This window comes from Bos grunniens, chromosome 3 (genome assembly GCF_055505025.1).
Source record: "Bos grunniens cultivar Pamir isolate PY7600 chromosome 3, Bosgru_T2T1.0, whole genome shotgun sequence".
NCBI classification, from domain to species: domain Eukaryota; kingdom Metazoa; phylum Chordata; class Mammalia; order Artiodactyla; family Bovidae; genus Bos; species Bos grunniens.
This window is the reverse complement of record NC_141167.1, coordinates 3718322-3733149: the sequence shown is the minus strand read 5'-3', so window position 1 is coordinate 3733149 and position 14828 is coordinate 3718322. Positions and strand designations below refer to the sequence as shown.

The 14828-nt window shown below is 51.4% G+C and overlaps 1 protein-coding gene across 5 annotated transcripts in view; it reads left to right on the top strand.

Annotated features, from left to right (window-relative positions):
• Window positions 1–14828, top strand: part of IFT54 (intraflagellar transport 54) — a 60277-nt gene that overhangs the window by 18915 nt on the left and 26534 nt on the right. For 2 of the 5 annotated variants that reach the window (XM_086375433.1, XM_086375442.1), the window contains exons 8-14: window positions 915–977; window positions 3253–3273; window positions 4318–4402; window positions 4793–4876; window positions 7017–7140; window positions 7331–7367; window positions 9939–10015. In XM_086375433.1, the coding sequence (XP_086231559.1) occupies window positions 915–977; window positions 3253–3273; window positions 4318–4402; window positions 4793–4876; window positions 7017–7140; window positions 7331–7367; window positions 9939–10015 (491 nt within the window). Of the gene's footprint in view, window positions 1–875; window positions 978–3252; window positions 3274–4317; window positions 4403–4792; window positions 4877–7016; window positions 7141–7330; window positions 7368–9938; window positions 10016–14828 lie in introns of all 5 variants that reach the window. The other 3 variants (XM_086375454.1, XM_086375463.1, XM_086375471.1) reach the window with 2 other exon arrangements.

The window sequence follows — 14828 nt, the reverse complement described above, 5'->3', positions numbered from 1 at the left end:
TGTCCATGAGACATCATAAATAATTAACTACTTGAATCAGGCTGTTTAGGTCTACATCGTTCTTAACAGATCAAAAAGAATTTTCTCAGAAAATTATATGTTGTCTGTTTTATGTAGTTCTATTACATAAAATAAAGCAACTCTTTATTTGCTAAGAATAAAGATTGATTATTTTATAACGACAGCGTAATTCTGACATAAACTATTTCTTTGAGTACTTTTAAGTATAAGATTGTGTCTCAGGAAAGGGAGCATCTTCCCAGTTCTGTGTTTGTCTCCAGATCCATCTTAGCTACAGGGGGTCGGTGCTTTGGTAACGGGTCAGGTTTCCTCCCTGGTTTTTGCCACAATTCAGAGTGTGTCCCCTCAGCCCCCCTGCTTTTGTTTTTAATAGAAATGTTTTATTTCTCGGGTACTTGATATTTTCTTCTATTTGGTCAACATTTGCACGTCAGTCAGTAAACAGTAGGCAGGTGTGCTGGAGTTTCCGACGTGTGTAGGGCTGTGCAGAGCCAGGAGCGCTTCCCTCTTGCTCCTGCCGTCCTGAAGCTGCAGCCTCAGGTCATGACTCCCAGGCCGGGCCATCGTGGGGAGACCGGGGGGACTGGTGGTATCAGGCCGTCCTGGAAACGGTGGGGGGATCCCTGCCTCTGCCTTGACTGGGTGGGTGGGGCCTGCCCACTTCCCAGGCGCCCCTTCCCCGCGCCTGATCCCAGAGCCAGGCTTGGGGGGAGTGGTCCGGGTGCATCCTCTAGAAAGCCGCCCCGGGTCATCCCCGGGGAACTGGCGAAGGGGAGGCACAGAGGCGTCAGGTGCCGCCGTGACCCCACTGCACGTCTCCCTCTTCGTCACCCGCCTTAACTGTCTGACGTCAGAAACGAAAGAAGCTAATACTAACTCAGCTAGTATTTCAGATGACACTGCAGCCAGTCTGTGGAGAGGCAGCGCTGAGTCAGAGCCAGCCGTGAAGCAGAAAGGTAAGAGGGAGGCTGGTCACCCGTGCGTCCCCTACACGGGGTGTCCCGGGGTCATGGCCGCAGCTGCAGGCTCCCAGGCCTCTGACCCTGCCGAGGCCCAGCCCCTTGTCATCCACACTCAGGACTGAACATGGCTGGTGACTCGCTCTTGCCTGTTTGATAAACTAGAGGAGAGCGTCCTAGTCCTAGCCTGAGGGCAGCAGACCTCCCTGAGTCCTGAGTTCCTTCTGAGTCCAGAAGTGTCAGGGTGACCCAGGGACAAGCCTTAGTTGCTGCTGGGGGTCCCGGAGGCCGGGCTGCAGCCCCAGGTTTCCCATCCAAAGAGGACTTCCCAGCAGCTCAGAGGCCGTCTCCACTCTAACTTTTCTGTGATGTTCTCTGTCTCAAGCCCTCCCCCACTAGGGTTCTGCTTTCAAGCATGATTTTTTTTCCTCAGCATTAAAAAAAAAAAAATTGTAGTAAAGTTATACATTCAGTAATTGCTTTTTTTAAAAAAAAAAAGGTTTTTTATTGGAGTACAGTTGCTTTGCAATGGTGTGTTAGTTTCCGCTGTACAGCACAGTGAACCAGCGTACGAGCACACACATCCCCCGTTTTTTGGACCACAGTGCACTTCTTCAGGCCCTGGAGGTCCTGCTGGGCATGGAGGGGCACCCTGCCCGCTGCCCCCATGTCGTGCCCCAGCGCCATTCTCGGCGCAGGTGTCGGGGCCGTGGGGGTGTGGGCAGGTGAGGGCTGGTGTTTGCCAGCCTGTTCAGCAGAAAGTGTCTGTTGGAGGCCTGCGGTGCGCTCAGCCCTCGGGCAGAGAGCGCCTGAGTGAGCTGAACTGGCAGACACTGCAGCAGATGCTCTGGGTGGTCTGCGGGGAGCCTTCACACCGGGGTCAGGGAGGGCCTTGGGGCCTCGGGGCGGGGCAGGGGCGGAAGCTGGGGCCAGTGGCCTTATTGCGAATTTGGAGACAGGACGCTGATGCCGTTTTTAGGGGTGAGGGCTTCAGGATGCTCAGATCGTGTGGGAAGTGTAGCGCGTGGTCCAGAGGCCAGACTGGCCCCAGCTGTGGGGCAATGGGGAGGGACAGAGCAGTGGGGTTGCCTGGAGGCGTGTGGATGCCTGAGGGCGGATGCGCCCGAAGGCGGGGCTGGCGGCCTTGACTGGGGCTGGGAGCCCGGTGGTGGGGGCCGGCCAGGGACGAGGGAGGAAGGCAGAGGGGGCCTTGGCCTGGGCGTTGGGGATGGAGGCTGGGTGGTGCAGGCGAAGCCCAGGGCCAGGGGCGTCTGTGAGGCAGGGCGCCGAGCTGTGCTGGGGGCAGGCCGCTCTGTGTGTGCAGTGCCCGGGGTCAGCTCGGGACTCTGCTGCCCTCGGAGCCCCCCGAGGCCCACAGCCCCTTATGGCTCTGAAGAAGGCCCGGGGCCGTGGTGTCGGGGCCTCGGGGGCAAGGCAGCTCTCGCAGTCTCTTCCCTAACACCCAGTGCATCCTCCCCGGCGGCCCCGTCTTCCAGACTGCCCTCTGCAGGGCTGGCCTCTGGGAGGCAGGTGTCCAAGGCCCAAGGCCGGGCCCCTGCACCCCCAGAGCCGGCCCCTTTGGGGCAGCGTGTCTGTGGCTCTGACCTTGGTGTCCACAGGCCGCTTTTGCGGTCTGGCCTTCCCCATGTTTAAGCGTGTGTCCTCCGGGTCACCTGGCCATCCCTGGGGGTGTCTGTTCTTGTCCTGCATCCAGGGAGCTTTGGCTCTTCTGCGCACGTGTTCGTGCGTTGTAAGAGTGTAGCACAGGGGCTGTCCTGGGTCCACCCACCGTACGGCGCTTCCCTCCTTGGTTGTGGCCTCGGCCGTCACGTTTGTCCCCATCGCGTGGCACTTGAAGGAAAAGTCCCGGGTGCCAAGTGCCGAGGCGGGCTGCTGGGGGCAGACGCCCCGATGGGAAGACACCTGCGGCCGACTTATGTGACACGGGCCCGTTTGCCTGCGCCTGGCTCTGTCACCTCCCGCCTCTGTGCCCGTCACCCGTCTCTGTGACTGATATGCTTTCTCCTCATTCCTATCTCCTGTTTTCAAGTAATGACATATTATGATTCATGGTTTTGTTTGTCTGTCTCTCTCTAAAAATAAAACAGTGGCATTAGGAAGCTGGAAAAAAGACTATGAGGAAATGACCATTTTTCTTCTAATGGACATCCAAAGTTATTACTAATATATTTTTCTCAAATCCTGTTCTGATCATTAAATATACTGAAGTTTCCTGACAGAAATTGATTCTCTGATGTGCTTTTTTTTTTAGGTGACTGTCCTAGCGATGCAGGTAAGTAATGGCCTTAAGTAAATCTGTTTGGTATAAATTGTGTCCGTGTGTACAGATACTAACGTGCGCTCTGGGATTTTTGCTTTATATGCTGTGTTAGTGAAAGCAGCTTAAGGAAACATAGCCACCAATTAAGATTTAACTTTTTATGTTTTAAAAGAATGCATTTCAGGAATTTTTTCTTGAGTATAAATTATATTTCCAATAATCAAATTCTGGTTTTACTATTTTCTAACATATTAAGCACTTTCACTTTAAATAGTAGGGTAAATTTAATTGTGTTAATAGTTTGGGTTTACTGTTTACTGATTAAATCTTTATCAAAATGAACACAACTTTATTCAGATTATAAAAATATTATGGAACAGAGCCAAAATAAAAAAAACTTTAAAAATGCAGAATAATATGAAGAAAATGAAAAGCACTGGTAATCCCAGTGCTCGTAACTTGAATGAATGTCCTTCTAGACCCCCATCTATGCTATGTAATTATTAGATACATTACCCACCCCACTGTCTGTGCCTGGAGAATCCCGTGGACAGAGGAGCCTGGCGGGCTGCCGTCCGTGGGGTCACAGAGAGTAGGACACGACTGAGCGCAGCTCGCTGTTGATGATGCGTGTATTAACACGATGACGTTTCATACGAGCGTGTGACGCGGGGCCAAACCGCAGTTCCCCGTCTCCCGGTGTCTGTCCCTGCGGCGAGCGATGCCTGAGCATCTCGACGCGTGCGTGTTTACACGTGTGTGTCTGCTTCTGTCCTTGGCCTGTGTTTTCCTTTCAGTTAAACTGCTGACTTGACACACCTACCTGCTGAATTCCGATTTCTTGAGAAGTTGACCCAGTTGTATTTCGAGTCTGCCTGTGTCCCCACACCTCCCCCAGATTTAGATGCCAAGTGTCTGTTTTAATTTCATCAGAATGATGAGAAGATTTTCATTCATGTTTGTCATTGTTTTGATGGCTGTCTCTTCACACGTTTACTTGTTGTTGTTTTTTTTTCCCCCTTTGTGAACTTGCTGATGGGCCGGCCGCCCGTCCAGAAGGAGAAGTTGGAGCTCCTGGCCAGGAGAAGAGCGAGGCGCCCGAGAACCCCGAGCCGCCCGGCGAGCCCCCCGCGGCGGTCAGGTCCGTGCGCCCAGTCCCGCCCCCGCCTCTCCGTGCTGCCCCAGCTCCTGTGCTGCTTGAGCTCCACGGTTTGTTCAGAGAAAGCGAAGCCCGCTTAGTGTCCTGGTACCTGAGGCGCGCCTGACCGCTGTGGAGCATCTCGGAGCCTGAGGGAGGCTCGTGCTCACGGCTGCGTCCGTCACGGGCTTGACTCCTGGTAGTTGTGTGTACCTCTTGTTACCTTAACGAGATGAGGAGGTGGGTGCCTTAGACTTGTCAGGTTAGTGGGACGCTCTTAGTATCCTGCAGACCATGTCCTAACCGGCAGGCTGAGGGTGGCCTGGAGGTTGGCATTAGCGTTGGTGTTCCTCCGTCCGCTGAAATGCACAAGTGTTCTGTGTCTCTTTTCAGGAGGATACCTCGGCCCGGGAGCGCACGGCCCGCGCCTCCCCGGGTCCGACGGCAGGAGAGTGTGGAGGCGCTGACCACGGACAGGTGGGGCCCCAGGCAGCCACGCCGCTGTCTCGGCACCGGGAGTTGGGGAGGGGCTTCCCCAGCACGGGGGTGGGGGGTCGCTGGCGGGGGCGGCACACAGGCTGAGGCGGAGGCGCAGCACCTGGGGGGCCCTGACCTCTAAGCACGGGCCAGACCGCCTCCACACAGGGGTTCGTGCTCTGCAATCACGTCTTTGCCACTACGGGGAAAGTGTATGCCTTCCATCTCCAGATAAGAGGATTTTCTGAGCATAAAAACAGTCGGGGGTCGGCGGGGGAATGGGATAAAAGAATTTAAAGGCTTAATTGCACAAAAATTAGAAACAAAAGATACAAAGTCGTGAGCAGTATAAAGACAGGCCACATGCAGGGCTTCGTAAATGTTACGGATCTCCCTGTGGATCCAGTGTGGACACAGCACAAAACATCACAGCGAAGGAACAGGAGGAGAACGGGCTGGCCGGAGGGGCTCCAGCCGGGTTGGGAGGCAGGGCCTGGAGGAGGCGTGGGTGTGTCTTTTAAGCCTTGTTGGCCAGGGAAGCGGAGGAATGAGGCAGCAGGTGGTGGTGGGAAGGCCTGAGAGAAGTTAGAGAGTTCTGTTTTCAAGGTGAGACAAGCAGCGAGTTTCTCTGGTGGTGGGGATGGTCCAGTTGGGAGGGGAGACGGGAGGCCGGGTGGTGTGGGTTGGGGGCGGGCTGTTGGGGGAATGGCGGGCGTGTGGAGGGACTGGCCTCACGGAGCAGGGGCTGGTGGGCGGGTGAGGTCCTGGGTGGTGAGCTCCTGGCTCTTTGTCTTTCTCCTGAGCTGATGGTGAGTCTGGGGATGGAAGCTCAGGGCTCAGAGGAAAGAGAGGAGGGCCTGGTGCCCAGACTGGACCAGGGCCGAGGTCCTCGTTTGGGGCCGCCCCTGGGGACTTTTTGTGGCATCGGGACTGGGGCGTACGTGGAGACAAGGCGCCCGGCGTCCAGCTGGGCGCAGGGCCAGGGTGCTGCTGAGCCTCCTACAGAGGACAGGCCGCCCACCCCAGAGGCCCGCAGAGCGAGGAGAGGCAGGGTGTGTTCACGGGCTCCCCCAGGGCACGAGGTGAAGGGTCCAGTCAGCCTCGAGTGGACTGTTCTCCAGCCAGAGATGGGAAGACTCTGGGGTGGGGTGGGGTGGTCACAGAGCAGGGGCTTGGATTCGGGGCTGAGCGTCTGCTGTCCGCGGCGGTGACCAGGTCCCGCCATAGGCCTGTGGCTGAGAGAGGGATGCGGGAGCATGTGGGGGCCCCAGAGCCCAGCGACTAGGCGGGGCCTTTCTAGCACTGGGAACCCCCCAGAGTTAAGGTAGCAGCCCGGAGCGCAGCATGAGCCCTGGGGCTGGCTGGTGAGGACCATCAGGGCTGGGGTCGAGGGCGAGAGCGCTGGTTCTCAGAGAAGCTCAGTCCGTTCCGTTCAGTCGCTCATCCTGTCCAACTCTTTGCAACCCCATGGATAGCAGCACGCCAGGCTTCCCTGTCTGTCACTAACTCCCAGAGCTTGCTCAAACTCATGTCCGTTGAATTGGTGATGCCATCCAGCCATCTCATTCTCTGTCAAATGACAGACAACATTCATCTGTTGTCAGAGAAGCTCAGACAACACGAAATTTAGAGCTGGCCGATTTCAGGGAGCGTAGCTAGAAGCCAGGGAAAGCACAGGGAAAACCACGCCCTCGCCTGCACCTGGAGAGTGGAGGCCTGGAGGCAGCGGTGCTGGAGGGCTCGGGAGGCCCGGCTCCCCAGGGCACAGAGGGGAGGATGGGGCCAGAGTGGAGGCCTGGAGGGGCAGCGGCTGCCTGAGGGCTCGGGAGGCCTGGCTCCCCAGGGCACAGGGGGGAGGATGGGGCCAGGGGGGAGACCTGGAGGGGCAGCGGCTGCCTGAGGGCTCCGGGAGGCCCGGCTCCCCAGGGCACAGGGGGAAGATGGGGCCAGAGCGGAGGCCTGGAGGGCCAGCAGCTGCCTGAGGGCTCCGGGAGGCCCGGCTCCCCAGGGCACAGGGGGGAGGATGGGGCCAGGGGGGAGACTTGGGGAGGACTGGGCACACAGTTCCAGACGCCTGGGGTTGATGGGGGCGCGTGGTCGGGAGAAGGTTTCTAATGGAACCCAGTTTCTCTTCGTTTAGGACGGGGAGCGGTAAAACCGTGTCCAACGTGATCACCGAGTCGCAGAACTCTGACAACGAGGACGATGATCAGTTTGTGGTGGAAGCCGCCCCGCAGCTCCCCGAAATGTCAGAGCTCGAAATGGTGGGTGAAGCGCCACACGCCGGGCCGAGTCCTCCCGCCCTGAGATCTGTGTGCACAGAGTTCTCTGAAGTTTCAGTTAGTTTTCCGCCCTCTTTAACCCGGTCCCTCCCCTGATGAGATCCACGCGGGCATGGTCTTGGGATCTCAGCAAGCCTGAGCCTCCGTTTTCTCTGTTTTCTCTCCCACTCAGGCCCAGGCGGTGGAACTGGAGGAAGACGAGAAGCACGGTGAGTCGTGGGCCGCTGCGTGTGTCCCGGGGTGTGCCCTCTGTGCTCTGAAAGGGCCTGGTGACGTGAGCTTGGTCTGCCGCGGTTTGCCCAGGGGTCTGAGTAGCAGTAAAGAGGATGCCGTGGGCACCGATGCCTCCTTGGTGTGTGGTTCATCCTGGGGACGTTGGAAGCCACTGGGGGTGGGGGCAGGACCTGGAGGTCAGCAGTGGGCAGCTGTGGAGATGACATCCCTTCTTACCCACACAGTTAGACCATGGGATTGGAGGACTCCTGAGGTCCCCTCCAGATCGACAGTTCCGTAATACTGTTTTCTTCCCAAGCAGCGTCTTCTTTTTTTTTTTGCCGGCCACACCACGAGGCAAATGGGGTCTTAGTGCCCCATCGGGGATTGAACCCCTGCTCCCTGTGTTGGGAGTGCAGCGTCTTCGCCCCTGTACCACGAGGCAGGTCCCCACAGTGTCTTCTTTTAGTTGAAACGTTTGTGAAGGCTGAGAGAGTAGTCTGGTGACCCTGGGCTAGCATGCAGCTCTTGCAGTGAGCGGTCGTCTTGTCTTACCTCCGTCTCCACCCAAGGTGACCCCCCACTCCCCACACTTTTCAGGTCCTGGAGAGCATCGTTTCTGCTGTAAATGTGTGTGTTTTTTTTTTTTTTTTAAGAATAATGCCCATATTTCTATTATTGCCTATAAAAAGCAGTCATTCCTGCCTTTTATATCATCTAGTGCTTGTTTTTCCCCAGTTGTTTTGTGTTTGTTTCCTAGTTCTTTGAGTCAGAATCCAGGTAAGGTCCCTGTGTTTGCAGCTGACTGATCTAACTCTGAATTCTCTCTGTAGGATCCCCCTCCCACCCCATCCCACTTGTGATTTATCTGCTGAAGAGGCTGGTTGCTTGTCCTTTAAGGTTCCTCACGGTTGGGTGCTGCTTGTTACCCACCGTTGTCGTGGGTTTTTTTTCTCACGTTCCTCTGTTCCTATGAATTGGTTCTAGAGACCTGGTCAGATTTGGTTTGCTTGGACGAGAGCAGGCGGTGGTGGTGGTGTTGGCTCTTGGTCACGCCTGCTGTCTCTGTGCCCAGACGTGGGTCTCACTCTGTTACTCCGTGGGGGTTGTGGGGGGTGGCCTTCTCGTCCCCACCCCCCAGCGCATTTTGGTTGGCGACTCCACCTTGTCAGGCTTTCCCTCCCCTGGTGTTTGCTGCTCCACGCTCCCCCTTTATTGATGGGTTTTCCTCACAGGGCATTTGTCTCCTGGCACCTTGAGCGCTGACTGATGAGGGCTGTGCTGGTGGTGATGGTGGTTTTGATGTCGTTCTGACGTCACGGCTTTAACGCGCTTGATGCGTTTTGCTTCAGTCCACCTAAGTTTTCTCCGTGTCCTCTGCCCGTGTTTGCCCAGTAGACTCTGAGGCTTCCTGGTTTCTGGTGGGACAAAGGTTTTAGGCTCTTTTGTGTACTTCCTTCCTGCCCCGTATCTCCAAGGAGCCTGGTCGCACGTCACTTTTGGGTTGGTTATTGCATCTAGGGGTTTTCTTACTTTTTCCTAGGAAAGTCAAATCCTGAGTTCATGTAGGTATTTTCACTTTAGACTTATGATTTATGTTTTCCCCAAGTTCTTTGATTTGTCCGTGGACATCTCTGCTCGTGCCAGCAATTCTGGCTCCCAACACTTGCAGCTGTGTGTTTCTTTATCCTGTGTTTCACACACTCAGTGATTTTCAACTGCACTGCCAGTGGTTAACCGGAGTGGGGAATGGCAGCCCCCTCCCGTGTTCTTGCCTGGAGAATCCCATGGACAGAGGAACCCAGTGTTCTTGCCTGGAGAATCCCATGGACAGAGGAACCCAGTATTCTTGCCTGGAGAATCCCATGGACAGAGGAACCCAGTATTCTTGCCTGGAGAATCCCATGGACAGAGGGACCTGGCGGGCTACAGTCCACGGGGTCGCTGAGAGTCGGACATGACTGAGCGACTGAGCACAGACAGCAGCAGTGGCTAACACCCGTGTGCCTACTGAGGACACGTCAGGGTGTTCCTGGCAGATCTGATTGCCTTCTGGTTCTTAGTAGCCGCCCCCTTAGGGAGCACAGCCAATGGCTCTGTTTTTAAGTGGTAAAATAACTCTTCTCTGTTAGGTTATACATACCAATATGATACTGCTACGTTTATAGTTTTCTTTTGCTTTCGATCTTTAGGGTTTAAAATTTTTGATTTAATTTTGGTTTATTAATGTAAAATAGTCACATGGTTCCAAGGTCAAACGTGCCAAACAAGGTATATTCAAATGATTTTTCATATGGTATTTATCTCATGACTAATCCTTTTTTAAAAAAATAATAAAAAAAGAGTTGATGCTCTTTCTCCAATATAAAGAAATATTAGTACTTAGTCTAAAACAGGCTGAAAGAGTCGCTTTGCTTTTTTATCTTGTAAAGAGTATTTGAAGCTGTTTCAGTATAGAAAGAGAAAGAATCTTAGCATTCATTCCTCCTCACCCCACCCGCACTTAGAGTAAGCTGGCTCCTTAGGGCAGAGAACTGCTTTAACATTAAACCACTGATTTCCAACAGGAGGACTTGTCAAAAAAATTCTGGAGACTAAGAAAGATTATGAGAAGTTGCAGCAGTCATCCAGACCTGGAGAGAAGGTAACGAAATGACTTCTGTACACACTGGCATTTAGCCTCTGTTTCACACATTTGCCTTCAAAGACTAGGTGCACCCTTTAGATCCTGTGACTATCGGTGACGTCAGTGGACATGTTTACAAGCCTCCCCCCGCTGCCCCCTAGTTGGCAGGAGAGATGACGCGGGGCTCTGGGGCCCTAATGTCGCTCCTCTGCACCCACGTCTAGTCCCGTCCTGGGTGGGGTGGTGGCCTCCCTCGGCCTGCGCTGACCCCGTGCCGACCCCTTCCTGCCCGGCCCGCCCCTTCTCCCTGCGCAGTGGGGGCAGGCAGGCTATCCATCTGCGCGACCCCAGCTGGTGACAGAGCGGGAGTCTGGGAAGTTTTCAGATCTGACTTGAGCACATGTGCCGTCTGTGTCTGGTCTCCCAGCTGCCTCCCTTCCAGGTGTATGGCTTGGCTCTGTTAGGACCCCTGCCTCCCTCCCTCCAGCCCCTGCCCTGGGGCGCGTGACGCGGGGTGAATACCTGCAGCCCAGGTGGTGAGCCTCAGATGCCACCAAGAGCTTTCCATCTTAACGCCTCAAAAAATAAGAATAAATCTTCACTTCTGGGGTTTTTTAACGTAAGTTTCTGGGTTTCTTAGCTTTGTCAGGAGCCAATAATCCAGTAAGTTTATATGCAGACACTCACGCAGCTGTTTCTCTTTCCTTCTAGTTGGATTAACGGTTATTTATTTTAGATAATTCTGCTTAATATATCCTGGTTTGTCACGAAGATCTGGCCTGAAGCAGCTGCAAGGAGACCTGTAGGGCTGAAACCCCCCGTTAGAGGGAGCCCCTCGCACCAGTAACAGGAGGAGAGCGCGGTCGCCCGCTCTTCTCACAGGGGAAAGGCCCTTTCTGCCGTCCGCGGTCTGTTGCTGTGGACTTTCCCTGGGTCGTCGTCCTTCTCGTGAGCCTGCGGAGCTGTCCGCTGTCCCGGCAGTGTTTGTGCAGACCTGTCGGAAACCTCCAGTGTGTGCCTCAGGCTGTTACTGTAGGTAACCTTTGAAGCTTCAGTTGGTTTAAATTTTATAGCTCTTTGTTTTTATGCAAAGCACACTAGGCCTGTGTTTCGGTTTCCTCTGAAAGTAAATTTCAGATGGGTAGGTCTCTTGCCTTCCGAACATAAAAGGGAAAAAATTCCTTTGTTCGGTGAACATTCGCTGCTTTGAAAAGTATAGTTAGTGAGCGTTTTTAAAGTTGGGGGTGAAAAAAAAAGAAAAAAAAATAAAGTTGGGGATGATGTGTATTATAGTTGGGTGGGAAAACCCAGCAAGTTTTTCTGCTTTTTTTCTTTGGTATGTTATAGACGTCACATTTACATTTATTTAACTTCTAAAATATCTTAATTAGATTTTATAAAAATAAATGAAAATGTGTAGGAAAAGCTGAAGTCCTTTCTGGGCTTGCTTCAGTCCTGTTCTCACTAGGGCAGCCACTAAGATGGATTCAGTGTGATGCCTCCTTCCTGTGGGTTTGGAACCTCAGCTTGTCGCTTGCAGCTTTCTTCAGCTTGGAGTTTCTGAGACCCTGCCTGTTTTGATGCCTGTAGGTCTAGTTTATTCATTTTAATTGATGAATGGTATTCCAGTGTTTGTTAGTAATCAGTTCCTTCACTGATGGGCACTTCGGGTTTTCCAGCCTTTCGCTGTTGTGCAGGGCGCTTCCGTGGGCTCCTTTGTGTGTGTCCTGGCACATAAGAGCCAGTGTTGGTCTCCAGCAGTGATCAGCAGATGTTTTCTGTAAAAGGCCAGACAGTAAATACTTGAGGCTTGAGAGCCACACGGTGTCTGCCGCAGCTTCTCAGCTCTGCTGATGCCTCCACAGGCAGCTGTTGCGTAGACACTGGTGCGTGACGGCGTGTCTGCGTCCCCATAAAGCTGTATCACAACAGCAGGACCTGGCCTCGGCCTGTGGTTTGCGCCCCCCGCCCCCACTCTTGAGGCAGTGCCAGAACTGGAATCTCTCTGCCAGAACACGGGCAGGGCTTCAGTTTCACCAGGCTCCATGGAGGCTTTGCTGACTTGTTCTCTCAGTGGAATGAAAGTCCCTGTTTTCACACATCTCTGCGGCCAGAGCTGATAATGAACATGCCCACGGCCCTCAGAAGTGGCCTGTGTCCTCCGTCACCCGTTTCCTCCCTCCACCCTGCCATCCCCAGCAACCGTTCACCTTCCTTCTGTTGCTGTAGTTTAGTTTGATTTCCCAGAATTGTATGTGAATGGACTCATTTGGCATACACTCTTTATTGGGTCTGGTTCCTTTTACTGGCCACGATTATTCTGCAGCGTGTCCATGTCGCAGTGTGTGTCGACACCTCACTTCTCTCACCGCCGAATGGATGAACTGTGCTGTGCTTACCCTTTTATCAACCAGGGAGCATTTGGGTTGCTTCTAGTTTGGGATGATTCCAGATAAAGCTGCTGTGGACAAGTCTGTGTGGACAAGTACCTTCGTCCAGCTGGGTAAACAGTTACGAGGGGACTGCTGGGTTGTGTGGTAAATGTGTGTTCAGCGTTTAAAAAAAACTGCCAGGCTGTTTTCCAGAGTGGTTGCACCACTTACCTTCTGACCAGCAGTTGAGTTCCAGTTCCTCCACGTCCTCATCAGCACTTGATACAGTCAGTTTCTAAAAATGTCTTGTGGTTTTGATTTGCATTTTCTTAGTTGCTGATGATATTAAATATCTTTTCTTTGCTTATTTTCCATTCTTATATCTTCTTTGGTAAAGTGTCCACATTTTTTTTTGCCCCTTTGAAAGTTAGGCTGGTTGTATTCTTACTGTTGAGTTCTGAGAATCCTTCATATATTCTGGACATAAGACTCTTATCAGATACGGTGCATAAATGTTTTCTTCTAGTCCAGGGCTTGTTTTTTCCTTCGCTTAAAAGTGTCTTTCAAACAGCAGAAGTTTAAAGTTTTAAAGCAGTCGAACGTTGGTGTTGTATCCCAGAAGTCTTGCCAAACCCTCGGTCACAGAGGTTTCTTCTTATATTTTCTGGAGATTTTATAGTTTAGGTTTTATATTTTGAGTTGATTTTTGTATAGAATGCAAGGTATGGATTGAAGCTTATTTATTTTTGCATATGGTAACCAGATGTTTCAGCATCATTTGTTAAATTGTCATACTTAGCAATTTTTCCTGGCCTATCAGAGGGCTGTGCAACTGAATCTTTTTGTTTCTTTTTATTAATATAAATTCGCATTTGCCGTCGCTTCCTCTGTGCTAGGGCCACTTTGTGTTCATTGCTGTGGTCCTCACGTCAACCCTCTGATGTTGGTTCAGTCACTCCACTGCTAGTTCCTTCTCTTCTCGCTGTTTTCTTAGTATCGGAGCCTCTGAGTTGCTAGCTTTTCTGTTCTCTCAAACTAATCCTTTAGACTATTTAGTGGAATAATGTGCACCACTTCAGCTTTCATTATATTTGGTCAGATCTTCGTTGCTAAGGGGTCTGTGAAGTAACCCCTTAATTCCAGGCATCCATGTGCTTAGCTAGCAATGAGAGGTTCCATTATACAGAGGTTCCATCGTACAAACCAAAACTTGCCAGATTTTCTCACTGCCTGGCATGGGCAGAAAATGACAGTTTTGCAAGGCACTTGGGTTAAATGGTGGAGGCCGCCTGCCTGGCTAAGGGCTGAGGGTTCTGGAACTGGCACATCTACCACATGTGGGCTGCTCACAGGGCAGGAAGCTTTGCTATTAAGAAGGGAGATCAGTACGACTCTACCTCAATTAACAACAAATAAACCAAAACCCCACTAAAAGAAGAAAAGAAGGGTGAGCAGGCACAGGAGCCAGCCAGGAGTCCCTTCCACAGTGTTTCTCTAGGAAATTGCTTATTTCATGCCCATTTTACAAAGTCATGGCAAAAAGATGCTTCAAGATACTTTGTGATTTAAGAAATTGGTCTATAGTTATAGTTCTTCTTTCCAAAAATTTTGTGTTTTTTTTGCTTTGATAAGACTTTGAAAAAACTATTGAAAGAGACACTGTAGCAAAGAATTAGCTTTAGGTTCTGTAGGTACTGACTTCTGTTTTCCTTTCACTGATTTCTACTCTCTTCTTCCTCTTAATTTCTTCAGGTGTTTACTTTTTCTAGCCTCTTGAGTAAAAGACACTTAACTCATTTGTTTTTAGTCTTCGTCATCTTCAACAAATATATTTAAGACTATACATCTCCCTTTAAGCATGTTTTATCCTTAAATTAAAATTTTTTAAATACTAAAAACTCCTTGAATTTTAGTATAAAGTAGTTGGTTATTATTTCTTCTTTAGCACATGAGCTATTTGGGAGTTTGGTTTTTAGCTTTTAAACACAGAGATTTTTTTATTTAAGTTTATTTTTTAAATTTCCCAATATCTAGTATTACCGTATTTTCAAAGAACGTGGTTTCTGTGATGTTGATTATTTGGAATGGAGACTTTCTTTGTGGCCTAGTTTGTGGTCGGTTATTATAAATGTTGCTTTCATGGCTGTAGAGTATGTCTTCTTTTTCTCTTTGGGGTCGGTCCACACTTCAGCGTACACTGTGGATTTCATGGAGAGGCGATTGAAAGACTGTCTATTTGTAGGCCATATCTACCTGTGGTCACTCTTGATTTATATGTATTAATCATAATATTAATTGTTTATCTTTTCCAGCTCATTCAAAAATTCAAATAGTGTTTTCTCTGCTCTCACATAGCTTGTAGTGTGCCCTGAGTTTCGGTACTTTGTACTTTTTTGGAGGGAGTGTTTTTTTCCAATGCTAAGGAAATACATATTTGTAATCTGGGCATCTCTCCAGCC